We start from the raw sequence: 27,219 nt of genomic DNA on the forward strand, positions 1-27,219 counted from the left end.
GTCATTAGCATCCATAAAACTTAAGGATCTAAATTATTTGAGGAAGCCATTGGTCATTTAAATGTATTTGTTCAGGGGAAAAAAAAAAGAGAGGTAAATATATAGGAAACAATTTGGTGGTTTAATGTCTCCCCTTTATAAGCTAAAGCACTTCAAAGTTTGGACATCTGTCTTTGTTGATGCTTCTGGCTAGCTTCCAAGTCAGTGACACTTAGAGGTGCTGCTGCATTAGTTTTTAGCGTGCCTTGGTGCTCACTTAAGTTTTATCACCAGTCACGTAGTTAAGGGAATAACTAGACTTGGTATATTACCTTGTTCACCAATTACATAAGGTAAAAGGACCTCACTGCGCTGGGAATTCATGTCCCTCATACATACTATTCTGAAATCAGTGGGTTTGTTTGTTTTAAATGAAAACCTCTCACGTTTTCTTTACCCTTTTCAGCATTCTTGTCCCTCTTCTTCTTCTTCTGATCCTTTAATCACTTATTTGTGTGTGAGCATGTTACTGCATGCTTTGTAAGGGTTAGAGAACAACATGTGGGGGTTGTCTGGTCTTTCCTGCCAACACATTGGACCCAGATCATCAAACTCAGGCCCTTAGGCTTGGCAACAAGCGCCTCACTTAGCGGGCCATGTCATCCATCTTAATTCTGTAAACTACCAACTAATGCACTAAATGTAGAGTACTAACTATACTTTCTAATGACATGTTGTCCCTGGGAAAGGGCTGGTTCTTACTATAGGGAGCCTGTGTGACCTTGGAAAGGTGCTCAAGGTCATCCCGGGCAGCATTCTGGCTTTGATCAAACAGTACAGAAAGAAAAAAAAATCATCTCTGCTTTGAAATGGGTCATAAGATCTGCTGAAATGTGGCACTCAGGTCTTATCTTTCTCATGTGTCTATCAGTAGGACTGTGGTAGAGTTTGTGACAAGATATCACTCTAGAATCAGTTTATAACAGATGAGGCAGACCTTGTGGGATATCTTATCTGAGTGAATTGGGTTGTTTCGGTTTTAAAATTACGAACTGATTTTTCCTTTCCAATCTGAAGACAGAGGTTATGTTACACTCTTACCTGCTCACCTTGTTTTCTCTTGCAGAGGTAGCAGGCATTCCATTGACAGTAGGGGTTGGCTCTGTCAAAAGCAGAGCTGATGTATGACGTCGGTACAGTTGCCTGTTAGCATCAGCCAAGATTTTTAAAGCAAATTCTTTCCTCCTCATTTTTGCAACTAACATTCCTGTTTATAATTTTTTTCAAAGCCTTTAAAAGTACATTTTGCTTTTGAAACAAGACAGTATTAGTTGTTACCTGTTATAATAAAACAGGTTATCGCAAACACACAGAAACACAGAATAAGCACCACACCGTTTCTAGTGTCCCCAAGCCCTGGATCCACACTCATTTGGGTATTTCTTATTCATAGTCTCTCATGATATTGAAATCAAGCTTTTGGCTTTCTGATGTCTTGGCTGTGGCTGGAAGGAGTTCTAGAAGCCCGTCTTTTATGATACAGGCTTAGAGGTAACATCTCTTGTTTGCAGTGGTGCCTTGTAGGAGGCTCCTACATAAGTGTGTGACTGTTGCATCAGAGATTGAGAGCCACTGATGTCATTTTGGAGGCTGATTGCCGTACTTACTAAGGTTTAATGAACAGTTACTGTAGAGTTATGTAAGATAAGAGCTGGTTTTGGAGGAGATATCATAAGAGATGAGAATTGAAAAAAGCTTCTTAGGAAATATATATTGTCATATATATTCAAAACTTAAAAAAAAACAATTTTACATATGGCAAATAAGATATATCAAGGCGAAGTTACCTGGCAGAGGCGATAGCATGATCAAGTAGGTGGTTTTCCTAAGGTGAGGCTCATCTGTGGCACTCAGGGCGTGCTGCCTCCTTTGATTTCCCCATGTGGGGCAAACTTTGTGTCGTTTGTGGTAGTGAGGGGCTGTGTTCACACTTTAAAGAGATTATTTCCAGGGGAATCGTGCAGTTTTTCTGTTAGCAGCAGATCCCTTAGCTTTCATCTTTTTTGTCTGCTTCTCTGTGTAAACAGTAGCTATGTAATTTTACAATGTGTTTTTGCTACTGATGCACTCCATATTACTTTTATAGTTCTAAACTGTAATGTCTTCCATCCTCCCCACTTGGGACTGTTTATTTAAGGTAGGATAAAGCACTCTGTTTGGAGTACTTGGCAAGTAGCCCAAAGGGTCTTAGACAGAATGAAAGTCTGGCAGCTGTTGGGTTGGACATCTGTAGGGTCCAACCATGACCAAGTGTTGTCATGGAGATCACTCTACTACAGATCATGTACCTTTAAAAGCTCTTTCCCTATTCTCCACAGCTTACAGAGTAAGAAGCAGTTGTGCCCACCTCTTAGCCTCTGGGGTGGATAAGGATGATCTCAGCTTTTGCTCAAAGAGGAAAACATTTCCTATGCCAATTAACATGAATAAAAACATTTCAGTGCCTTAGCTGAGATTATAAAAGTGGAATAAGGGAGGGTTAGCCCCAACTGGCTCAGCCAGAGGGGAGCCAGCATAGCTTCACCAGAGGGTCTGAGAAGGGTACTCACAGATTTCTGGGCCCAGCTAGAACTGCTGACCCAGGCAGATACAGGTTTCCTCAGTAACAGTGACTGTGACATTTCAGAATGGCTGTAATATTTAGGTAATAGGTCAGAGTTCCTAGAAAAAAATGTTCCCAGAGAGGTAAGAGAAGCTGTAAAACTTTGTTATCAGTTTCCTATTGCTGCTTTAACAAATTTAGTAACCACTCAGTGCTTAAAACAACATAACACTAGAGTTTTGGCAACTCAGGGTCCAAAATGAGTCTTAAAGGCGCTTGTCAACAGGCCCTGTCCTTCTGGAGTCTCAGGGGAGAATGTGTTCCTTGCTTCTTCGAGCTTTTAGCATTCCTTGGCTCTTGGCCTCTTCGCTTGAATCTCTGCTTCAGTTGTTGCTTTATCTTCTTTCCCCTTGACCTTTTGCTTCCCCCTTGTAAGGACTCTTGTGACTACATTTAGTTTCCATGAGCAATAGTCATGCCCTGGAAAAACCTTATGGCACATACCACAGTACAAAGCTTGTGATAATGTCTAGGACTCAGTGAGATAATTCAGGATAATTTCTCTCAAAATCTTAAGTCACATTTGTGAAGTCCCTTTGCTGTATAGGTAGCATACTCAAAGGGTAGAGGATAAGGCTGTGGACATCTTTGAAGGCCCAGATCCAGCTTCCTACCAACTTGTTAGGACCTAGTCTTGGAAGCCCACACTGTCATCTTTGTTTCCTGCTATTGATCAGGAGAGTAAGTCACTAGGGCTATTCTAGATTTAAGGAAAGAGAAATCACGAGAGAGCATGTTATGTGCATGATCATGTCTAATAATTATAGTTTTTTAATCTGTATATTTTCTGTTGAAGGTTTTGCAGATTATTATGTTAATTTTTATAAGGGTATGGGGCACTGTTTGGAACATTTGCTACTCTACCAGGTGGTAGAACAGTGACTCTTTAGACACTGAGGTGTACAGCATCCCTCTGTCTTTATCAGGATTTTTCACTCTCTAGGTGTCAGCATTTTGGGCTGGGAAATCCTTTGTTGAGGGGCTGTTCCCCTCATAGGCTATCGAACAGCATTTCTATCCTGCACCTACCATTTGCTGGCAGCACCCTTGCAAGCTTTCCTAGTTGTGTTGGCCAAAATGTCTCTAACTGTAGCAACATGTTTCTTGGATGGTTGAGAACGTGGGACCACATGGAGAGGCTTATCAAAGTCTCCTGGCTGAGAGGCGTCATGTATAGGGAATGTTGAAACTGTTTCTTCAGCTGTTGGGGCCTGTCTCTGCTCACCATCTGCAGCCCCCACCCACCCTCTGCAATGTTTGTTTTCCGTGCGTTTGTGTCTTGATGAGGACAGAGGATAACTCCTGATCTATCTATCCACCGACCCGTCTATCTGAACTTTACCAATAACTGTTTTCCGGTTGCGTTGTTTCTTCACTACTAAATTCTAAACACAATAAAGTTAGAAAATACAGCTTTCAAATAAATCAGACATTGTCCTGGTTTAATTTACCACTTTCCATCCAGCAGTCACTTCTTCTTTCTTAAGCAGCAGTTGTGGCATGCACATTTTTAATAAGGAAATTTGTGGGTGGGAAAGTTGGAGTAAGTCATTTATGGGCTCATGAAGAAGGTTGGCTGGAGCTGAAAGAAACTGGGTGATCCTGAACGTTGGGTATGGCCCGATATTAAATCATTATTAGAAGAGATTCAGTTTTTCTAAAAATAGTGATGTTTGCATAATCACGTTCTTGCCGGCTTTCCTGTGGCGTGCCTGCTTATAAAATCACTGGAACAAATAGAGACCAAATCCCTGCGCGCAGATTTTATTAGCATCTTGCTCAAGTCAGTTGAATTAATTAGTATGCAGCTTTATAGGACTCCAGTCTTGTCTCTGTCTTATTGCTTCATGTCTTTTCTAAGTTAAGGCACACAGTCATGTAAGAAGTCGTTACAGGTTAAAATCACCTTAATCTGGTTAATGTGAGGCTCTTGTAAAGAGATTTTGTAGGGAAACTGAAACGTTTATTCTGCTTGCTTTTAATGTCGTATTTCCTTCTCTGTCTTAGAGAAGATGTGAGTGTGCTTATAACGTACCTTGCACCAAATGCCACAGTCCTTCTATGCTGTATTTTGGTACAGCGATTTTATCCGAGGTTACTTCTATTTGTAGACTCACTAGTCATTACACCAAATGCCCGCAGAGCACAGCTGTTTTAGGTGGCATCTCTATAGACTGTCACAGTGAGAATGAGGTATGTCGGCCTCAGCCTGCTCTCCACCTCCCTCCAGAGCTCTCACACATTCAGCTCTGCTCTCACATTCCTGGTGGCTCCTTCCTGCTCTGTGAGGAGAAGTGCACCTTGGCATTTCTGCTACTGTGTCTAAGGCACGATACTCTGCTGTTTGTTACTATCCACAGTGCTTACAATTTAATTTTCTTTTACTCACAAAACAAAGCCTTGGGTCACTTCACTCCACTCCCAGGAGGTTTAATCTTGACCGACACTTCAAGGACCAATCCTCTTTTCTGCTAGCTGCTGACATCCATCACATGGCTATAGATCCAGCCTCAGCTTTGTCAGTGAAACTCTTTCTTGCAAGTATCTGGGTTGTGGCTGGATTACCATTGTTCTAAATACCAAAAAAAGTAGTGGTGAGGGGGACTACTTTTTATGGATCTTTAAGTTGCAGAGGAATTTAAGTTTGAATGATGTTCTTGGCTTAGTCCAGATTTCCCACTATTCCTTCTGAATTTTAGGATGAACTATTTAGCATGGTAAAAAAAAGTCTAGAATCTAAAAGTATCAGTAACTTCTGAGTTTTAGCTGTGTGCTGTTGCTGTCTGTTGTGCTGTTGTAAGCACGTCGTCACAGCTGCTCCGTAGGTTATTGGGTGCTTGCTGGATGCCGTACATACCAAACTGACTCTTCATATACTTCTCTCATCTACTAGTCTTGGAAGATGTCACATTCTATAGATTAAGAAACAGAGGCTAAGGGTACTTTGCCCAAGATCTTAGAAGCTACATGTCATATTTGAGTTATAACTCAGCCTGTCTAACTTTGAAAGTTCAATTCTTAACTCTTTTTTAAAAAAAAAAAATTTTGTATTGGCATAAATATCCAAATAGCAAATGGAAAAACCAAAACCAGAAACAAATGTGCTAGTATCATTTCTGTGTGTGTTTGCTTGCTTGTGTTTTTTGAGGTAGATTGCCTCAAACTCACCATCCTTCTGCCTCCTAAGTGCTGCTGGTATTGTAGGCCTGCAGTACCATATCCAGCAGGTAACATTGTAGGCCTGCAGTACCATATCCAGCTGGTAACATTGTAGGCCTGCAGTACCATATCCAGCTGGTAACATTGTAGGCCTGCAGTACCATATCCAGCTGGTAACATTGTAAGTAACATATTCTAGTCTGTCTTCTGTATATTACTTTACACCATTACTTTGTCAGTAGGGGACCTCAAGGTGCATAATAGTTAATAAGATTGTATAGAAGTTTGGAAAAGTAAGGAAAGTAGTATTTGAGTTCATTCATAGCTTTCTGTATATTGGATGCCTGTGAGATAATTTTGGAGAACTATTCAGTAGTTAGTTGGGTGTCGGGACACTGGGGATCCAGGGGAGTCTTCAAGCTTGAGCATCTGACTCACATAGGTAATAACAGAGGCAGGCAGAGTGAGGGGAGTCAAAGGGGAAGCTCCTCGAGCAGTGGTTCTCAACCCTCCTAACGCTGCGGCCCTTTAATACAGCTCCTCATGTGTGCCGACCCCCAACCATGACATTATTCTGCTGCTACTTTATAAGTGTAATCTTGCTGTTGTTACGAATTGTAATGTAAATGTCTGATATGCAACCCCCAAAGGGGTCATGACCCACAGGCTGAGGACCACTGTCTTAGAAGGTTTTTTTCTGAAAAACATCAACACCTGGACAGGGTGAAGAAGAAAACCAGAATTAGATGGTGATGACTATCTAGAGAGAGATGGAAAGTCGTAGTGATGTGTTCTGGATAGCTGATATGTTCGTAGTAGCGAAGAGAGCATTTCAAAAGAGAGTGAGCTGGCAATGCAAGTGGTGAGAGGGGCACTCTGGGTGGAACATCCTTTGGCTTCCAGCACGGAGCAGTCACAAGCAGTTTCTGATGTGGCCATGTGGGGAGTAGCCTGATTTAGTTGGCTGATAAGGAAATATAGATAAGGAAGGGCTTAATTCTGTAAAGGGAACTTGGGATATGGAAAGGAGCTACAGGGCTACATTTTACCTGATCTTCTCTGTGCTCTTGTAAATTCATTAATTAATATGCTAATTTCCACAGGTGGTTCAGGTAGAATTCTTGTTCATCACAGTCATGATTCCCAATCTATGTTTAGATAGCTCTGCTTTCTTTTCCTCTACCCTTTTCTGACCCTCAACTTACTTGCAGATTTGAAGATAACATTCTTCTTGTGCTGTATTTTGAAACATGGCTTCACAGCAGGATGATACTTAGACATTATTTTTTTTCCTGTAGCCAACAACAGAAGTGACCTTGCAGGCCCATGCTTACAGGGCTATCTTCCATTGCTGTAATCTCAGAAGCCTACTCTGTGCTTTCTACAGGTTTCAAGCCAACTGGATCGTAATTCAGATTTTCATGACGAAAACCTTAAATTTTATATGTAAACAAATCACACTCTTTCTGGCAGCATTCTGTTTCTACATGTGTGGGCCATTTAGCAGGTAGGATCTGTTCCTTGTGAGAAACTTGAAGGCAGAGTGGAGATTGCCAGCGTTTACATGCACCATATGTAGATAAGGCGAGCAGAGTCTAGTATGTATTTAGGTGGTCTGTGGTGTCTGTGTTCCTAGGAAGACAAGGAAGGTGGGAACGTACGTGCTGAACTGGGACATGTACTTGTGGCTGTGGAAGATACAAGAATGTGTTAGAGAATGGAAGCACTCAAGACCAGAGCCCATTAGCATCCTGATTTCACATCCTCAGCCACTGGCACTGTGCCTGTGTGCCTTGCACATTCCTTAATAGTTCTAGGTGCTTGTGGTCCAAGGATGGCAGTGACCAACGTTAGCATTTCAGGGCCAGCTGGGTTTTGTGAGTCCTGTTTCTGTCACAGCCTGCCACCTTGTCTAGTGGGGCTTTTATTGTGATTTTCCTGTTTTCCTGCAACTATTTTATTTTACTTTTCTTACAAGGAAATTAAGCAGGCAATGAAAAACTTTTTCAATGAAAATGCTTAAGAGGGGCCAGAGAGATGGCTCAGGAGTTGTACACTGTACACTGGCTGCTGTTCCAGGGCTAGCACCCACTTAGCAGCTCACAGGTCTCAGGGTGCAAGTCTCAGGGTACCCAACACCCTCTTCTGGCCTCTGTGGGTAGTGCATATACACGGTGCACAAATTTACACATACAGGCAATACACTCATGCACATACATTTAAAAGGAGGGGAAAACCTAACTGAGGGCCAGGGGAACTTCTCTCCTCTTCTTCCTCTTGAGATATCTCTTCCTTCCCATTGCCCATGCCCCCATCAAAATCATTTCTACACTATAGTGGGCAAACATATTTGGTATTAAAATACCTCTCATGTTACATACTGGACATATTACTTGCAGCTTTGGGGTCAAGAAATATGTCTGCTTAGTTTTAGAGCATAATTGTTCTTAAATATTTACCTCCCATGATCCCTTTTTTTCTGCCTGAGAAGTCTTTATAGGTTCTTGGGGATATAGATGTATGACATAGATATACAAATTAGCATTCTATTCATGAATAGACATGTTAACTTATTTTAACCTAAATCTTGGCTGCATATTTGTTACTGAACAGGGCATCTTCTATTATTCAAAGTTTCACTGCCATGAATTGTGCTCCATATAAATAAATACAAAGTACAAAATGGCAGAAGTGCGTTTAGGGCCATTTCAGACATTGTTGGAAATTCTGTTTTGGTAATGAAAATCAAACCACTTAAAGTGACCGCTTTGAAAAATTAAGCGCTCTAACAATGTAATCTCCACATACTGATTTGATAAATTAAAAAAAATATGCCGAGGAATGACAAGAGTGAAATATTGCCTTTGTTTTCTGAAGTTAAACCATTCTGTTTCTCTTAAGGGCAGAACACTTTCTGTGGGTAGTTGAAGCATAAATAGTTCATAAATAGTTTTTTGTTTGTTTTTTATAAATAGTAGTCTTAATTTGAGCCAAGGTCTTTCAAGCCTTGTTTGTTGGTCTTGAGTGGTAGTCAGAACCAAGGTACTACACATCTGGGTGAGCATGGAGAGACACTTTGGGTTCATTGTGTATAATGTGGGGTAGAAATCTTTAAGGAGCCTCGGGCAGAAACACCCAGTCTAAGTGTCTCTGTACTCCGGTCAGCCGTCACGCTGCCTCTCCTTGCTCCTCATTTGTTCTAGCTGGGCTCTTGGTGGTGTAAGGTTGCATGTATCTCAGGTAAACAACTGCTAATGTCTCCTCTGCCCTTGCAGGCTCTCGATGAGGTTCCAGTTGCTTGCCCAGCGACTACAGTTCTCTTAGAGGCCTGAAAGGAGCTTTGGATTTGAATTGACTTTGGAAGTGTTTATTGTAAAGGTGAATAATGTTCCTTGGAACTCTCTGTGTTTCAGTGGAAAGTAGACTGGGTTTAGCAATGTTCACTATACATACATTACCTGGAAATATAGAATAAATGAAGACTCCATGTCCCGAAATTTAAAGGCACTTCCTCGGGGATTTCTATGTTAAAGATTCGGGAATTATATATTAAGTAACAAAGGTTAGAGCTTTTTATTCATTTATTTTAAGGTAGAGAATTGAAACTATGCAGATTGTAAACTATGCAGATAGGTACATTTGAGTGGAGAATATAAACAAATGTGATCATGAAGATATAAGATGTGGAGTGTTTTGCAAAATGGTAGAAATTTATATTTGGATGTATGAATGATCTTATATTTAAAAAATATTATCCTAGAAAGTTTTTCTCTGTTTCAGAGGGGCTTGCTTTGTAAAGACAGTAGAAAAAAGGTATCCCGTTTATATGTTTTTTTGTAAGCACTCTTGAGAAATGAACATTGTGTAACAAATGCCACATAAAAATGCTGTGCCCATGTCAGCATCCATGTATTGGATAGATACCATGTCCTGCTGTAGTGGATGCCTGAGACAGGCAATGTTACTAAAAGATAAAACTTACTAAGGTCAGAGTTTGGGCAGAGTCTAAACAGCCTAGCTGTTCAAGCTCTGCCCCTGCCTCTTGGCTACATTCCCTTCATGGTGCAGATGGACAGCAGCATAGCAGGTGTGTGAAAGTCAGTGGTAGACCAGAAGAGGTACAAGAGGAGAAGTCTCTAATCAGAAAGTCAGGGGCAGGGGAGGGAGGATGTGCGTGAGAGGCTGACAGACCCTGGGTCTCATAGGTTTCCATAATTCCTTTCTAGGGCATATCCCCAATGACCAAGGCACCACTCAGAGTCTTGTAAAGGTTCTGTCTACTGTGGGCACAGTGCACCTCTACAGGCCAGTCAGGTCACACTCACACCATTACAGTGATAAACTGTGTATACCATGGTGGTTCTGAGATAGGACAGTGCCCTGCTGACAGCATCACTGTTGAAGCACATTCTGATGTTTGCACAACTAAAATCTCCTGACAGCATTTTTCTCAGATGCATCCCTATTCAATGATGCATGGCTGGATTGCTTTTTATTCATTTTCTTTTATATTATATTATTGTCTAGCACACACTCTCCAATGAAGTATTTCCTCAGCGCATGCCTCCAGGCACAGATCTTTTTCATTTGCTTTTTAAAATGCTGGTCTCCTCGTGTGCTTTCTGCACATATTTTTGATTACTTAGAATTTTTTGGTACAATCTCATATTTACAGACTTCTAAGTATTGTTCAATAAACATTTTTTCCCCTTTGACTCATTAAAAAATGAGTTTTTGGGATAAAGTCCTATTATCTCAGTTACAGGTTACAGTTCCTTGGGAAGCAGTCTGTGAGACAAAGATACACAGGCAAGAAGTATATTGGGTAATGTTGCTGCAGTATTGTTCATTACAATGAGAGTACTTTGGTGTGCATTTCCTACAAACAGGAACACTTTTTCTGGAGGAACGGAGGAATTGGAGAAAGGCTAACCAAAACTAAGGATGTATGAAGAAATTTTATGAAACCTACTAGTTTGAAAGCTAATTAAAAGTAGAATTAAAAGAAAAAAAAAGGCATTTGAGCAAAGGTACCCCTCCAGCCAACAGTGTGAACAGTGAACAGGGTGAGCAGTGTTCTGTACAATCAGAGAGACCCCAGGGCCATCCATATGATATAGGCTATTGCCACTGTTTGTGTTATGTTACCCACCACAGCTAGGTTGTTGCTGAAGACACCACACTGGTTGTAGGACTTGATGAAATCAATCTTGAACTGACCGAGAAACTGTCTCCTTACTGGCTAGCTTTCCCAGAGCTAGAAGGTGCTGTGCAGGCTTCTGGAAGAGAACAGACATTAGCCATCTTACCAGTACTAGATCCTGCATGCTGCAATACTGACTGCCAGGCATGATGGTACAATAAAGGCAAGACAGTGTGTGGAACAATCCACTCCTTGATTGGATCTGAGGCCTGCTCCACAGGACTGAAGACAGTGCTGGTACTGAAAACACTGTGAAAACTCAAGGCCCAAGGGAAGAACCTATTGATACTGTTTTGCTAAGTGGCCATGTTGTCCAACTTCTTTCTAATATTTATGTTTATATGTGCTGCTTCTAGTCTTAGTTGAAGAGGCGTCTTATTGTATCAGGTAGTGGTTAATGCAGATATAGGTAACTAACTGTTCAAAGTGCTGAGAGTAAGTGAACGAGTGGTCAGCAGGTGTCCTCAAGGTCCAGGGAACAGTGCTGAAGAGGGAGTGCAAAGGATATCCCAGACATAGGAGGGAGCAGGGCTGTGAAATGCTGTCCTCTGGACATGACATCATAGCAGTTGCACAGATGACTTCACAAGATCAAGCCGGTTAAAACTTCCAGCATGGAAGGAGGGAAGACTCCCAAGGTGTCCCCTCTAGCTGAGGCTTTATTAGTCGTTTCTGACTGCTGAGGAAGGGAGCATCAGTTTTGGGGTGGGGTGCTGGGAGTCTGCTCACGCCTTCCACACTCACAGGCACATGGGCGGCACTGTTGGACCCAGCCAGTTGTAAACTGAGGACAGGACGAGCCGAGGGACAGGGAGGGAGGGGTGGCTGTGAATAAGATACATTGTATACATGTATGGACACTTTAAAGGCTTTTAAATTAAAGAACATTGTCCTATATGGCCATATCATCCCATGAGTTCATTACTGCTCCTTCCTTTCAAGACGCTTTTAAGGCTTCAGCAGTTATCCACTACTTTTGTAGAGTGAAAAGACTTAGATGAGTAACTCAATATGTTTACTTGTAACGTTTGTGGGGCTTCCTCAGATCTGTTAGTTACATAACCTTCACACTTTGTGGTATTATTCTCAAAGTGAACAGTTAGTGAACAAAGAGAGGTGTGTGTGTGTGTGTGTCTGTGTGTCTGTGTGTGTCTGTATATTGTAAAGAATTTGTAATTAACCTAGTACTACATGGTACATTTTAATTTTCTTACTTTCTGCATTTATCTGTAGCTCTATCCTCTGGTGGATAGGTACCTGATTCCTACTGTTCATAATCTAGTCATTTTCTAGTCACTGATTCTGTTTGTCACCAGTGTACGACCACCAGATGCCTTCCTGTGTGAATGTTCTTTCACTTTAGTTTGGGCACTGACACCCAGAACCACAGTGCCTTCCACTCTACCACATGGAAGGAAGCCTTTCTCATCCAGAGTGGACTTCAATGCCTTGTTTTGGACTGACCCCCCCCCCCCGACCCCCCATGTATTTCTCCTTACCCTGCTCCAGCTGTGAAACCCTGTTGTATAGCATACAACATAACAGTCTTTTGCATAACATCTACCTAACCTAGTCTCCTCATGGCTTTTGGACTGTGTTTTGTGAGAAGAAATGGCTCCCCCCTTCTCCTCCTACCTGCTTAAAATCCACAGTGCTTTAAGGCTAAGCCCAAAGCCTTTCTTCGGTGGAATCCTGTCCTCTCTTAGGAGCGCAGTTCTTCCTGTTGGAAAAGCACATTGTGTATTTCTGCTCTCTGCTGACTCCATTCATATAACTCTTTGGTATCAGGGGTGATTTTCTATAAGTTCTTTTCTAAGGTTTTGTTTTCTAGTCATAAGTCAAATCTATGGTCAAACTGCCTATATTTTTAAATGCAAGGTTCACCAGATGAACTTCCTTCTTTGTAGTTTAGTAAGTCCTAGGCTGATCATTGAATGATAGTAAAATTGAATAATTTAAAAAGAAAACATTTAGCCGGGCGTGGTGGCGCACGCCTTTAATCCCAGCACTTGGGAGGCAGAGGCAGGCGGATTTCTGAGTTCGAGGCCAGCCTGGTCTACAAAGTGAGTTCCAGGACAGCCAGAGCTATAAAGAGAAACCCTGTCTCGAAAAACCAAAAAAAAAAAAAAAAAAAAAAAAGAAAACATTTAGCTTCTAAGAAAAATAATTTATTAATTTGCATACGTAGAGTTTATGCATGACATTGAATAATCTATTTTTCATTTGCATAATAGGCTGTTTCTGCTTTAGTGGTTCTCAGGTACATGGGTTTAAATGATTATGCTTTAGTTAAATGGCATAAGTCTCCAACACTGGGACTCCAACTTTATTTGTTTATTAACTTTGATTAATTGTACAAAGTATTAATTGTACAACTTACAGACTTTTCTGCAAATTTTGTTGTGTGCTTCAGTTCACAGACCACTCTGTAAACCCAGATGTGCGTGCTGATCGTGACCAACCTCATCACAGTGCATTTGTATTTGGCCACTGTATCCATTATTCAGTTCATTATCAGACAGAAGTGCATGCAATTGTGTTTTTCGTGTTGTCCTATAGTGATAAACCCATGGAACGTTTTCCAGAGTGGATAACTGACAGGGAGCTGAAGATGTGGTTGCACATGACTGTAGTCATAACTATTGGAGATTGAAGCAAGATGGTTACTTAAACTCTGGAGTTTAAGCCCCTCTGGGCAACACCGCACAATCCTAGCTCAGCAAGCAAGCAAGCAAGCAAGCAAGCAAGCAAGCAAGCAAGCAAGCAAGCAAGCAAGCAAGCAAGCAGCAAATGAATGAGGAAGTGATGGGGAAAATGAAAGTGGTGCATCAGAGAAATGGAAAGTGTGAACTGAGTGTGAGAGCGAATGCCTCTAATCCCAAACCAACTATATAGTGAGGAGGAGGAGGGGGAGGAGGAGGAAGAAGAGGAGGAAGCATGGTTGCATTGGTTTGCTTTCTATTATCATAGCCAGAGGCCTGAGACCAAGGTGATGGCCTTTTGATAAAGATTCAATCATGCCTGGTTATAGTGTCATATGATAGGAGCTGCCCTCTGGCTTCCACACAGGGGCACCTGTCCCATCCTCACATTTGCTTTTTATATTTAAGAAAGGGTTTCACTTTGCTCAGGGTGCCCTGGGATTTACTCTGTGGTTCAGATTGGCCTTAACTCTTGATTTTTTTGTCTCTGCTTCCTTAGTGCTAGGGCACCACTGCCCCTGGGCTGTAGGGGGTGGAAAGGATACATCTTCAATGTCACAGAATCATTTAAAATTTTCCTACCAGTTATTGTTGTTGTTATTATTGTTGTTGTTATTGTTATTATTCTTCAGTGCTGGGGATCTAACACAAGCCAGGGCCACCTACTTGGCAAACGTTGTATCTCGGAGCTACTCTTGCCCGAATGGCTATTATGACTGTACCATTTAATATCTCATTGCCAGTGTTACATTGCTGTGCATAGGAAGGTCTGCCTATGTGCTAGTATGTAACACTGTAAAAAACTCTTATGTATTTTATATTTGCACACGCTGTAATGACTTCGTTGCTTGACTGCGTTCTGATTTTGGACTATTTTTAGCGTGCAGATTTCCCAAACCTGAGGTGGTCATTGCGAAGCGCGCAGAGGAGGTGTCAGCAGCAGAGACCCCTGATAGTTTTGGTACAGTACAAGCTTGCAGTGTTGTCTGGCAGATGTTTGTTGCAAGCTGCAAAGCATCTGTTTGACAGGTCTTCTTGTTTGTTTGAAATAGAATGCTTAAAAACATTTTTTGCATTAATATTTTAGATTGTTAGCAGACTGTTTCCATTACCTAATCCTGGCCTGTGGATATGCCTGAGTAATAAGTGCATGCTTAACTAACTGAAGGATTACATTGTGACCAGGAGAAAGTATAAGCCGGGGAGCAGGGCATGCTTTACTGCTCCTAAGGAGGCTGAGATAGACCGTAGCTCACAGCCACCCTGGGCTACATCGGGAGACTGTACCTGACTGCTCCTCACATATAGACACGTACTCTTGAGCAGTCTGAAAATTTATATAAGTTCTAAGTTTATGCTAAGGCCAGAAGTGAAAGGCGATTTTGCTATATTTTGTTAGATTTGGTAGCTGTACAGTCGCATATACTAGTAGTGGCAGACTTGTTCGTGTGTTTATGTATGAAATCCACACAGAGAAAAATAGTTAAAAATCAATGTTCTCTATCATTATTTCAATTCGTAGTCTATTTAAGATTTAACATTAGCTAGTTAACATTTAACATTGCTCAAGAATGCAGTACAGCATATGAAAGTGAATTATTTTATGGCTTTATGGGTTGAAGAAATTTTGTAATGATAAGAATTAAGTACCACTCAGACAGTATTTATGGGGTCAAGGACAAAAGCCGAGTTGTCAGAACTTCAGAGAAATGTAGAGGCACAAGTGTGTGCACATCTCTGCGCTCACATGTTAGTTCCTTGTCTGGAAAATCCTATATTGTACCTTGCTAATTCTAATGCCAGTGTGAAAAGAAGGCAGCAGGTAAGCACACACATAATGGTAGCATCGTTCGAAGAGGAGTTTTGGTTGTGAACTGTTCTGGAGATTGTTCCAACATAAACAGAGAAATGCTATTTGCTCCATAGCTGATAGGACACAACCCAGACGGTAACTGAGCAACAGTATGGATTATTTGGTACAGTGTTAGAAACTCAGTCTTTAGTTATGCCCCTAGTTACTACTCCTCTTTGCGACATTCAGGTAGTGTCCTTCCAAAAGCTACCAGTATATAACAAAGACAGATAACACAGTTGAGTCTTTGGGAATGCAGAGATTGAAATCTCTCATATGTGCATCAAGAAAATGTGTTCAGGATTTGGCATCTATTCCTTGTCAGAGCAGGCATTTGCATCAGGCCCTGTGGAATTTTAGTTCAGAGCAATTTCAGGACAATGTCTTTGTTCAGGGTTAGAGACAGAGATTGGCCCCAAACCGGAGGCCACGTAGTTCTGAAACCAGCAGAAATCTGATGTGTGCATGCTCCAACCCCACTCACGTAGTGTTTTATCTGGTGATCGTGATGAGCCATAAGGAGTTTTATTTCCCTTTCATCATGAATGGAGGTGAGATGTATCAGATTTCTTTCTTTATAATGACTGTTGTTTGAAAATTATATTCTAGGAGAGAGGGAAAACAACTTAAAAAAGATAATTGGTAGTTTATTGAATTGAGGTTTTTTTTCCTGTTTCAAATATTAACACATGACCATTGTCTTGATAGTGCTATATATGTGAATGTTGGTATTTTTGATTGTTCTTTATTTTCTGTTGGAGGTTTACTAAATCAAAGAGAATTTGAACCTAGAGTCTAGGCACATCATGATTGAATCACTGTCTCTGTGCCTACATCTTCGTATCTTCAAAGCAGAGAATTTCCTGATGGCCATACTCCTTACATTTAGACTGAATAGTTCTTAGTTGTGATGGACTCTGTATCGCCAAGAAGTTTAGAATCCCTGCTGCTAGGAGCAGTTCATATTTTTTATCGTATGCAAAGCAGCTGTGCATTTGCTTCTAGAGGGAGGCAGCATCCCACTGAGAATGCTGTGCTTTCGGACCCTCACATCTAGTCTTCTGTGAAGACTTCTTCTTTGAGGAATGATAGGAAGAGAAAAGGGAGGCAACCCACGGAGAAATCTGTTCTTTCCTTGATGTTAGGCAATTTTATCTTAAAATGAATGTCCTTATGTAACCACATTCACAGACAGATGTACTATTTATGATATATTATACTAGGTAGATGTTTTTCTAGCTCAGTTTAAGTTTTTCATCTGTAATATTATAACTGACTATATGATTCTTTTTCAAAGAAGATGCTAATACCCACAATAAGTAAAAGTAGCAAGATCTGACTGTACTTAAAGTTACACTGTTGTTTTGATGATTAGCCTTTTAAAAGACAAAGCACATGTAATCATTTCCTGTTATCCATAGGCATAAAGGCAGGGAAGCCTGTGTTAAGGAGCCTCTGTAATTGTTGCATGTACACAGCTACATATGTAACAGCAACCATACTCTAATGTTTTGTTTGTTGATCTTAAAAGACAGAAAGATACTGTGAAATGAGACATAGGTTATTGTACCGTACTATAGTAATTATTACTTAAGTCAGAGTTCAATAGATTAGTAAGTTCATATCTAGTTGAGCATGGTAGCTGTCTTGTCAACACCACTGGTCAGCTCCTGCTTTTAGCTGTGGTGTCACTGGCCCAGTGGTTCCTCTAGATACCTGGTTGGGTGCAGTCCAGCCTTATAGAGCCCATCATGTTCTCCAGAAGGCCAAGGGGATGGTGCAGCTCTGCTAGAACGCTGAGCAGGATTATCTTTGATTATATACTATATAATCACTACACACACACACACACACACACACACACACACACAAGATATATGTCTATCAATCTGTCGTAATCTTACAGTAAGCACTTTTAATTACTAAATAAAACTACAGGACCATATTCAAGTACTTTCAAGGGCTTAACCCAAAGCATTTATTTAAAAGGACATATTAACTAAACTCTACTAAATCAGTTAAGTTCTTTGCTTTTTCTAAAGAGTGTTCATTTTTTGTTTCTTGCAAATATGTTACCGAGCCATGATTATGTTATAAATTGTGCTCTAAATCTCTATTTTGGTGCATAGCTTTTGTTGTCTAATATAGCTAGCTAGGTTATTTTGCATGCAGCATGGTTTGTATTTTGTAGTCTTTAAGGCATTACTGTGAATTTCATCATACCCGTTTGATGGTTTTGTTCCTATTTAAAAAAACAAAACAAAACAGGTATCCATTATGCCTGGGATCGTAGTTCTCTGGTTCTTGTTTAAAAACATCAGTTTTGTCTTTGCTCTCTTTCACGAGTTCCTTAGTAGATGAGACTGGTTTGTGCTGTTGGCTCTGTTCCCTGGACAGATGCTGCATGGATCTGCAGTGGGCAGGTGTCCAGAAGGTCAGGTGCAGGCTCTAGGTTGTCACCTGTCATCTCAGAGAGATGCTCTTTGGCTATTCACACTTACTTAAATGATTTAAAAATATCTCTCTTGATATTGTTTACATTTATGGCAATAGGCTGAAGTAAACCATGAATTACCGTGCGATGAGAGCACAGTAAAGTCATTGAATGTAAGCTGCTTGGGTTTGCAAAACCTCTACCATTTCAAGAAATGATAAAGATCACCATCATAAAGGCCCAGTCGGCCATCACTGGGAGGAGAGGCCCTTGGTCTTGTGAAGACTCTATGCCCCAGTACCAGGGGACTGCCAGGGCCAGGAAGCGGGAGTGGGTGGGCTGGGGAGCAGGGTGGGGGGAATGTATAGGGGACTTTGGGGATAGCATTTGAAATGTAAATGAAGAAAACATCTAATAATTGTTTAAAAAAAAAGAAAAGCAACAAGTAAAAAAAAGGTTTTGGGTAAGTTTAATGAGTGTTTAACATTGAAACAACAAATCATACTGTCTATGGAATCATGTAGAATAGGCTAATGTATGCCACGGGCTGCAGCTCTGCTATCCAGGGGCAATTGCTGTAAACACATTTTGTAATTGGACAATGGAAACTAAAATATGGAAATTATAGTTGTCTCACTTACACTTCTCCTATTACAGTCTCTCAATTCCATTTAAAATATATCTTGTAGAAGAATTAGAAAAGAAATACACCAACAAGTGTAGCTTACTCTAAAAATTATTCTATAAATTTTATTAATATTGATACAATTATCTTTAAAGGAAAATATGGTAAAGAAGAGATATAAAGATCAAATCCTACAGTAAACTCAGGTTTATCCTTTTTTTTTGTTGTTGTTGTTAGAGTCTTGTTATTTAAAAGAGACAGTTGGAGCTTGAAAATTTTAAAGTTTCTTTCTTACTTGTATTTTATCTATATCTCAAAACATGAAATTATTTTCATAGAGTTTGACCTGAAATGCCAGGTGCGTTCTTGGCACCCCGGTAGCTGCAGCCCTTGAATGGCTGAGGCCAGAGCGCCACTGGGTCCAGTGTAGCCTGGGCAGCAAGGCGTGACCTCCATCTGAAGAAACGGGGCAGGAAAGCAGCCTGGTGGGGCTTGTTAGACATACTTTTCCTGGGAGACATTTTATAGCTTTCAAGCAGTCTTTAAATACACGTCTTGCTTTTATTTTGGGTTCAAGAGCACCACAGGAAACACCACTTAATAACTTTTCTGAGGAACACAAGACATTTAGGTATGGAATCCTAAGTATGAAAAAACAACTAATTAAAGTTTCCAATAAAAATTAATCTGCTATACATTTGTTTACGTTAATAGACAGAAAAGCTCAGTTTCAAAAATTAATGAATTTTTGTTGTAAAGTCACTTTGGCTAAGGCAGATGGGATTTAAACAAATACTGTTTCATCTTCTCTAGATAACATTTTTGGATAATATACTCACTATATTTGTTTTTGTGTAGTTTATTTTACTAATTATTTTGATGTGAGTACAAATTTATCTGACCTTTTTTTTATTAGATACTTTATTTACATTTCAAATGTTATCCCCTTTTCTAGTTTCCCTTCCGAAAATCCCCTATCCCCTCCCTGCTTCCTCTATTCACCAACCCACCCACTCCCGCTTCCTGGCCCTGGCACTCCCCTACACTGGGGCATAGAGCCTTCACAGGATCAAGGGCCTCTCCTCCCATTGATGACTGACTAGGCCATCCTCTGCTACATATGCAGCTGGAGCCATGAGTCCCACCATGTCTTTTCTTTAGTTGGTGGTTTAGTCCCTGGGAGCTCTGGGTGTACTGGTTGGTTTATATTGTTGTTCCTTCTAGGGGGCTGCAAACCCCTTGAGCTCCTTGGGTTCTTTCTCTAGCTCCTTCATTGGGGACCCTGTGCTCCATCCAATGGTAGGCTTCGAGCATCCACCTCTGTATTTGTCAGGCATTGGCAGAGCCTCTCAGGTGAAAGCTATAACAGGCTCCTGTCAGCAAGTACTTGTTGGCAGCACAAAAGTGTCTGGGTTTGGTGGTTGTTTATGGGATGGATCCCCGGGTGGGGCAGTCTCTGGATGGTCCTTCCTCCAGTCTCTGCTCCACACTTTGTCTCTGTAACTCCTTCCATGGGTATTTTGTTCCCCCTTCTAAGAAGGATCGAAGTATCCACACTTTGGTTTTCCTTCTTCTTGAGTTTCATGTGGTCTGTGAATTGTATCTTGGTTATTCAGAGCATCTGGGCTAATAATCCACTTATCAGTGAGTGCATACCATGTGTGTTCCTTTGTGATTGGGTCACCTCACTCAGGTTGATCTTTTCTAGTTTATCTGACATTTATTAGTAACAGAAGCCACATGTACATATTTTAGTTCTATAAAACAGCTAAGTGTTATTATATCAAAGTGAGGAAGGGAGATATTGCCAATCAGGGAAAATATTCTACATGTATTGAGTGATCACAGGTCAAAGATACTGATGTCTGCATGGCATGACACACCATGCGTGTGTGTGTGTGTGTGTGTGTGTGTGTGTGTTAGGGAGGTTGTCTTTGCCTCCTTGAGAGAAAACAGTGCCCCCAAATCTGTCATCTTTTCCTCTGTGTTAATCCCTCTCCTCCCCTGTCGAGCACTGACCCCCAGGGACTTGTGTTCTCAGGGAGACTCTTAAGAGAAGGCTTGGTTCTTTCTTTGCTTTATCCTAGGAAAGTACCTTACCCACTGCTAACGCAGTGAAAGTTGGGAGAATGTTTTTAAAGTTCAGCCCTGTTGTTTGTTGTTCTAAAAGCTGTTAGTGATTTTTTCTTCTCCACACAAAATAGTAATGATTGACATTAGGATTTTGTTTCTCCCGTCTGTTCTTCAGTGTCCCCTGTGAGTGATAGCCGGACTTTCTATCTGGTACGGCAGCAGAGCTGATCGTCTGTATTCCTGTCATCTCAGGCTTCACAGAGCCTCTTACCTGAACTGTCACACACACAGCCTGCCTTTCTGTGCCTCTAGAGTACAGTGTCACTTGATTTTCTTCCGTAACCTGAGTTTTTATAATATTTTAATGTAAGTCACATGTGATCTGTGAGTTATGGGTAAAATCTGTCAGGAGTAGCCTAGGATTGAAGCAAACGTGAGCTCTAAAGTGGAAATACTTGCTTTACAGTGGTTAGGTCATAGAATGTCTTCAGGAGTGCAAGCTCAGATCTAGGATTACTGTCTTCAGTATGGTATGTATCTTTTGGATCTTATTTTTGTTTTTTTGAGACAAGGTCTCTCTTCGTAGCCATGGATGGTCCTGAACTCAAAGAGATCCACTTGCCTCTACCTCCAGAGTGCCAGCACGCCCAGTTTTACTTGTTTGTTATTTGATACAGGGTCGGTCTTACTATGTAGCCCTGGCTGGCCTTGAACTCAGGTTCACGTCCTGTGCTCATTGTGCACTGCAGGGATTAAAGGCGGAGCCACTACACTCCTGGAAGAGCTCTGCCAATGAGAAAGCCCCTTGGATATTCTCCAGTATAGCAACAATGAAAAGCTAATTAGCTGGAGTTCAGTTCATTAGAATCGGCCTCCAGTTAGTCATTTCCTCTCCACCAGATGCCTCGTTAGACACAGAAGGGAAACAACGAAACAGTTGGCTAAGGATTCGGCTTAAACTTCTTAGAACATAACCAAGGGGTCCTGGAACCTTAGAGGCAAGCAGAGTGTGGGTACACCTTGGATGATTCTCTGCTTTCTCGGGCAGATTGGCACAGTGCTGTCTGTCTGTCTGACAGTTAGTGATTGACCCAATGCCTAGAGACCTCTGTATGGCTGAGCAACAGATAGATTGGAGGCCTGAACGCCCTGTGCTCCGACAATGGAGCCTCGGGCTTGAACTTCCTGTGTGGCCTGGGTTTCTTCTCAAGTTTGTTTGTTTGTTTTTTAAATCTATTTGACATCAAATTTTTAATTATTATTTTTTAAAAATTTCTATATTTTTCATAATTAAAAATTTTTTTTTCTTATCTAACTTGCCATTATTTTTACATGAATGGAGTTTAAAGTTTACATGTTTATGTAACAAATTCAAAAGCACCTGGGTTGGAGGAGGGAAAACGTTCTTTTCTGGCTCACTTGTGGTTTGTATGGTGGATGCTCTCAATTTCATCTTTCCTAGATAAACAGGAACTCAGCTTCACAGTGGGGATTTTATTTTGGTACAGTATCTCAGTCATCAAGGAATGAAAATGAGCTATTCCTTAGGTGGCTACAGTATTTTACCAGCTCTCCTGGTTTTGTGGTTTGTTTTGGTCATGTAGAAAACTGGGATTCTTCATCTTTTGTTACATTTTAAAACCAACTTTTGTTTTATATGCATGGGTGTTTTGCTTATTGCATGCCTATGAGCTGTGTCTATGCAGTTCCTGCCCAGTCAGAGGTTGTCAGAACCCAGGGGACTGGAGTTACAGGAGCTGAGAACTGAACCCATCTGGATAGCAGCAGCCAGTGCTCTGAATCACTGAGCCATCTCTCCAGCCCCCTTTATTAATTACATTTTCAGAAATTAGTTTCTTAATATTAAATTATTTTACTATTTGTATTACTACAAATTAACTGTGTCCATGAAGGAACCTGGCCTGTAATTTTCCATTTTTCTCCCTCCCTTTGGTTTGAAGGATTGAACCAACAACGCTGTACCTGATACACAAGCACCCCAGTTCTGAGCTACATCTCCAGCCTGCAACTTTATATTGACTTTTATTTGTTAGGCTTTGTTTTTCTTTTTCTTTTTCTTTTCCTTTTTTCCCCCTCCCTTTCTCCCTCTTTCTCTGGCCCTCTCACTCCAGGCCCAACTCACTCCCCCTGCGCCCCTTCCAGCCCATAGGTTTTTTTTTAAAATGTTTTTGTTGTTGTTGTTGTTTGTTTGCTTCTCATTATGGATGGTTGTGAGCCACCATGTGGTTGCTGGGATTTGAACTCCTGACCCCCAGAAAGGCAGTCAGTGCTCTTAACTGCTGAGCCATCTCACCAGCCCTAGGCTTTGTTTTTAGTATTATTCTGTTCTCAAATATATAAACCACAGCTATTCATTGCTGTGACTAAATACAAGAAGTTAAAACACACACACACACACACACACACACACACACACACAAGCCAGAAAGACCAAAAAACAGTCTTTAAGGGGAAGAGTCCTCTTGGCTCCCTGTATCATGTGGGTCAGTCTTTAGTGGGTTGGCCCCATTGTCTGTCCTGTTCCCCCCCCGTCCCCCCCATACCCCCCCACGTGGTGATGAGGTAGACCATCATGGCAGAAGGACAAGGAGCAGCCTTGTGTCTGGGAAACAGACTGGAACCTTTCCAAGTATGTCTTCCAGTTAGGACCCATGCCTCCTTTCCACCACTGAATACTGCCACAGTCCTACTGCTCTGTAAGGATGACTCCACTGATGAAGTCAGAGCCCCAGCGATCCAGATCTAGCCACTTCCCCTGACCCCAGCTGCACAGAGAGCCAAGCTTTCTGTATAGGTGCCTGCTAGGGGCAAATCTGTACAGGCTCTTCTCTGAGTTACCCAGTCATCTACTAAGATGGAGCTATTAACCCTTTTAACTTTCACAGAGGGTGAAGATGTTCTAGTTACATTTTGGGATAGTTCTAAGTTTCTACATGACAGACATGGCACGTCTGTTAATCGTTGGAAGAACCTTGTCATGTATTACCTGTTATCTTTCAGCTTCCTGATTAAAGATGAGCTGTCTGCCACACATTATGAATAGCATATTATTATTATTTGCTATCTTAGATAAAACACTATGTCTTTTTAGGTTTGTTTGTTTGTTTGTTCTGGTGTGTAGACTACTTATTCTAGTTGTGTAGCACTGAAAATTTAAAAATGGAATTAATTGGAAGACATGATACAAGCCAGTAAAACCATTATTGTAATGGCATTGCCTTTAAAATGTAATTTCCAAGTGGTTGTGGTGGCACAGGTATTTTGGCAGCAGGAAGATTGTGGACTCAAGGCCAACCTGGACTGTATAACAAGACTCTGTCTCTAACTAAACAGACAAACAAGTATAAGCATATTTGGGTGGTCGTGTTTTCTGCTCTCAGTGTTAGTTTGTATACTTGTTAAGTCATCCAGAGTTTCCTTATTTTCTAGAAAGTGTTTTTACTGAAATGGATGCAAATGGGCTCCTTGCATAACGACACCATGACCGACATGAATGTGGCCGAAGCTGTTCAGTTCCTAGTCTTGTTATTTACTCCATACCAGTATTCTTTAAAATGAATAATCTAAATCTACTAACATCAATCCATCTTTCCATTTTGTAAGTCTGTTTTATAAAATTGTAACTAACTCTTGCTCTGTATCCTTTCTTCCTTTAGAAAAATTGGAAGCTCTACCACCCACTCCAGGACAGCTGAGATATGGTAATGGTTCTCTAATTGTTAAATTGATATGCACCTCTCTTTTGGACCTGAAGGAACAATTTCTTATAGGAGCACAACAGTCAGTAAATTAAAGCCTCCTGATAAATAAATAAAGGTTATCCTATTTTTCATGTAAGAGACTTTCATATATCACAGTATTATGGGATAACTAATATTTTTTAAATATTCTTATCATCTAGTAACAAAAGTAAATTTATGTTAGAAGTTTTCTTAATTTTCAGAAAAAATATATATTATATTTTACTTCCTTGGCAAAAGGATGTGTTGGATTTAGTTGGGTGACTGGGGAACTTAATTTTAGATTTGGGCTAACTGTTCTCTGATGCAACCAGTGCTTCTGGGCAGCAGTACGGAAGTAAGTGCAGTGCGTTTGAGGTGGAGGAACCTCATTACTGAGCTGTACTGTTCTTCTCTGATAAGAGTGAATACTGCAGGTTAACATGGGAGTGGTGTAAAACAGTTTAGGGTCTTATTAGAAGACAGTGGAAGAGAATCATTTAAAAGTGTGGCGGTGAATTTGAGTAGGTGGTAATTAAGTAGGTAATTAAATATTAAATGTCATCTGCTAACAGCTGCTTAGCTATAGAATAGTGTTTGCCAAAGGGAATGGAAGAAACAGTGAGTTAGCAGGAGATCATTATTCAGTGGAAGGCAAATTCAAACGACTAGGAAGAAACTAATGATAGTTCTTTTTACCCTCTCTCTTAGGTAGAATAGAATTTATGTTAGGAATCAGTAACTTTCCTCAAACACCAGGACAGTGTAAGATCTTTAAGATCTCTCTTCCCAGGTAGTCTTTCCCGATTCTCCCAGCCTAGATTCCTAGCTCTGTGTTTACAGTACATGCAGTACTATATCGTTTTTGTAGGCGATATTGAAATGAACTGCTTATGTGGATAGGTTTCTATGTCCAACTCCTTTGCAGTGTGGAAACCGAGTGTTCTGTGTTATGGGATAACTAATATTTTTTAAATATTCTTATCATCTAGTAATAAAAGTAAATTTATGTTAGAAGTTTTCTTAATTTTCAGAAAAAATATATATTATATTTTACTTCCTTGGCAAAAGGATGTGTTGGATTTAGTTGGGTGACTGGGGAACTTAATTTTAGATTTGGGCTAACTGTTCTCTGATGCAACCAGTGCTCGAGTTCCCAGTGGGGTACCCAGTGCATACTTTTTGTTTTTTGAGAAACTTAATTTTTCTCCTTTGAATTAAAAGTAGTTATTTATTTATTTGACAGATTTATTTAAATATAAAGATAAAAGACCTATTCTATAGTTCAAGCTGATTAATATGGCAGCATGCCTTAGTGATACTGACCAGGCATTTCCCAGGAAACAATCAATGTCATCTTAATTTAATGCCATTAACATCTTATTGAGATGCCATCGTGTTATTTGCATAGTAAGTGATCTCAGTTGATTTCCTCGTTATTCTGCCATATTTGTGTTTCAGAGACCACAGAGAAGGTTGTCTCTATATACACTTAGTGGTTGACTGTAAAATTTCCAGTGTACTCCTTTGCCTAGTAAATGTATATTGTAGTATGAAGTTAGGATTGTGTGTGTGTGTGTGTGTGTGTGTGTGTGTGTGTGTGGTGGGTGTTTTGGAAGTTGTTTACTATAAAAAGTCAGGATGTTCAAGAGGCATCCAGTGGACGCAGGAGAAAAACCAGAGACGTTAGAAGTCTGGGTCTTGAGTGAATCCCATGCCACGAATGCAATGGTTGGCTTTTACCATCTTGATAGCTTTCGCAGTGATAATCACAGTGGAATATTCTGCTCTTCGTCATGAACTTTGTTACTGTGACAAGTGGCACTGAAATGACTGGATTTGTCTAACGTGTACTATCAATGTAATAATCTATACATGGTGGTGTATATCATTTTGCTGGATGTGACATTTCTTTGAGAGTAGTTGTGGGTAGAAGTGTCTATTTTTTTAAATCCCTGCCTCGTAGCATTTCCGATGGTAGAGCTCACCACAGCAGTATCATGTTTTCATAACTTCTGGATTATACTTTAATTACATCGAATCTGAAGACACTAGCAAATATAACCAACTGGCTTAAGGGAGAACTATTTTTAAATAGAGGGTAAAGCTCAGATTCTTGATGCTTATTGAAAACAGTCGCCAGTTGATCTGCCATTGTCTACGCCGCTGCAGTTGTAAAGGTTAGTTAGAATAGTCTCTTCCTGTTCCCAGCTTGCTGTTTCACAGCCTCCTCCAGTTGTCTAAATATGAAATTAGCTGCTTTTTCAGGTTAGTAGTCCTTGCTTGCTGTAAGTAATTATTTTGGAGCATCTGCTGTGCCCTAGGCGCTATATAGTTTGCTAAAGGTGTAAATTTCAGAAAATGAGGTGGAATTACAAAATAAAATAAAATATGTTTTTGCTACTTTGACGTTGAATATCCAGGTTTTAAGTTGTGTACCGATAGATGACATGAGAAGTGTCTTTGGCAGGAAGAGGCCTTTAAGCCACATTTGATACAGAGCAAATACTGATTCTTACAGTTTCAGTCTGAGATGATAAGGACTGCACATAGATGTCAGGTGAAGTTGTCTTTTCTTAAAAATTCTTTGAGTTGACGAGGGAGTAAAAATGGTTAAATAACTTCCCTGGAATTTGAATGTAGGCATTTTTAAAAATTATTATTACAAATACAGAGGTTAGTAGTTTTGTGATAGTCCTCAGGCACAAGAGAGAAATAGACTAGCATGTGTCAGGTTAAGTGGGGGCGTCCCGTGTTTACAGACTTACTCTCCCATGAACTATATGTACT

The 27,219-nt window shown here is 40.6% G+C and overlaps 1 protein-coding gene across 2 annotated transcripts in view; it reads left to right on the top strand.

Annotated features, from left to right (window-relative positions):
* Tmem65 (transmembrane protein 65) overlaps positions 1-27,219 on the top strand; it is a 41,579-nt gene that overhangs the window by 2,464 nt on the left and 11,896 nt on the right. The window contains exons 2-3 of one of the 2 annotated variants that reach the window (XM_029469720.2): positions 14,586-14,666; positions 24,367-24,411. In XM_029469720.2, coding sequence (XP_029325580.1) covers positions 14,586-14,666; positions 24,367-24,411 — 126 coding nt within the window. The remainder of the gene's footprint in view (positions 1-14,585; positions 14,667-24,366; positions 24,412-27,219) is intronic. The other variant, XM_021183609.3, reaches the window with a different exon arrangement.

Source organism: Mus caroli, unplaced genomic scaffold, assembly GCF_978045245.1.
Source record: "Mus caroli unplaced genomic scaffold, Mus_caroli_1 scaffold_16, whole genome shotgun sequence".
In the NCBI taxonomy this organism is placed as follows: Eukaryota; Metazoa; Chordata; class Mammalia; order Rodentia; family Muridae; genus Mus; species Mus caroli.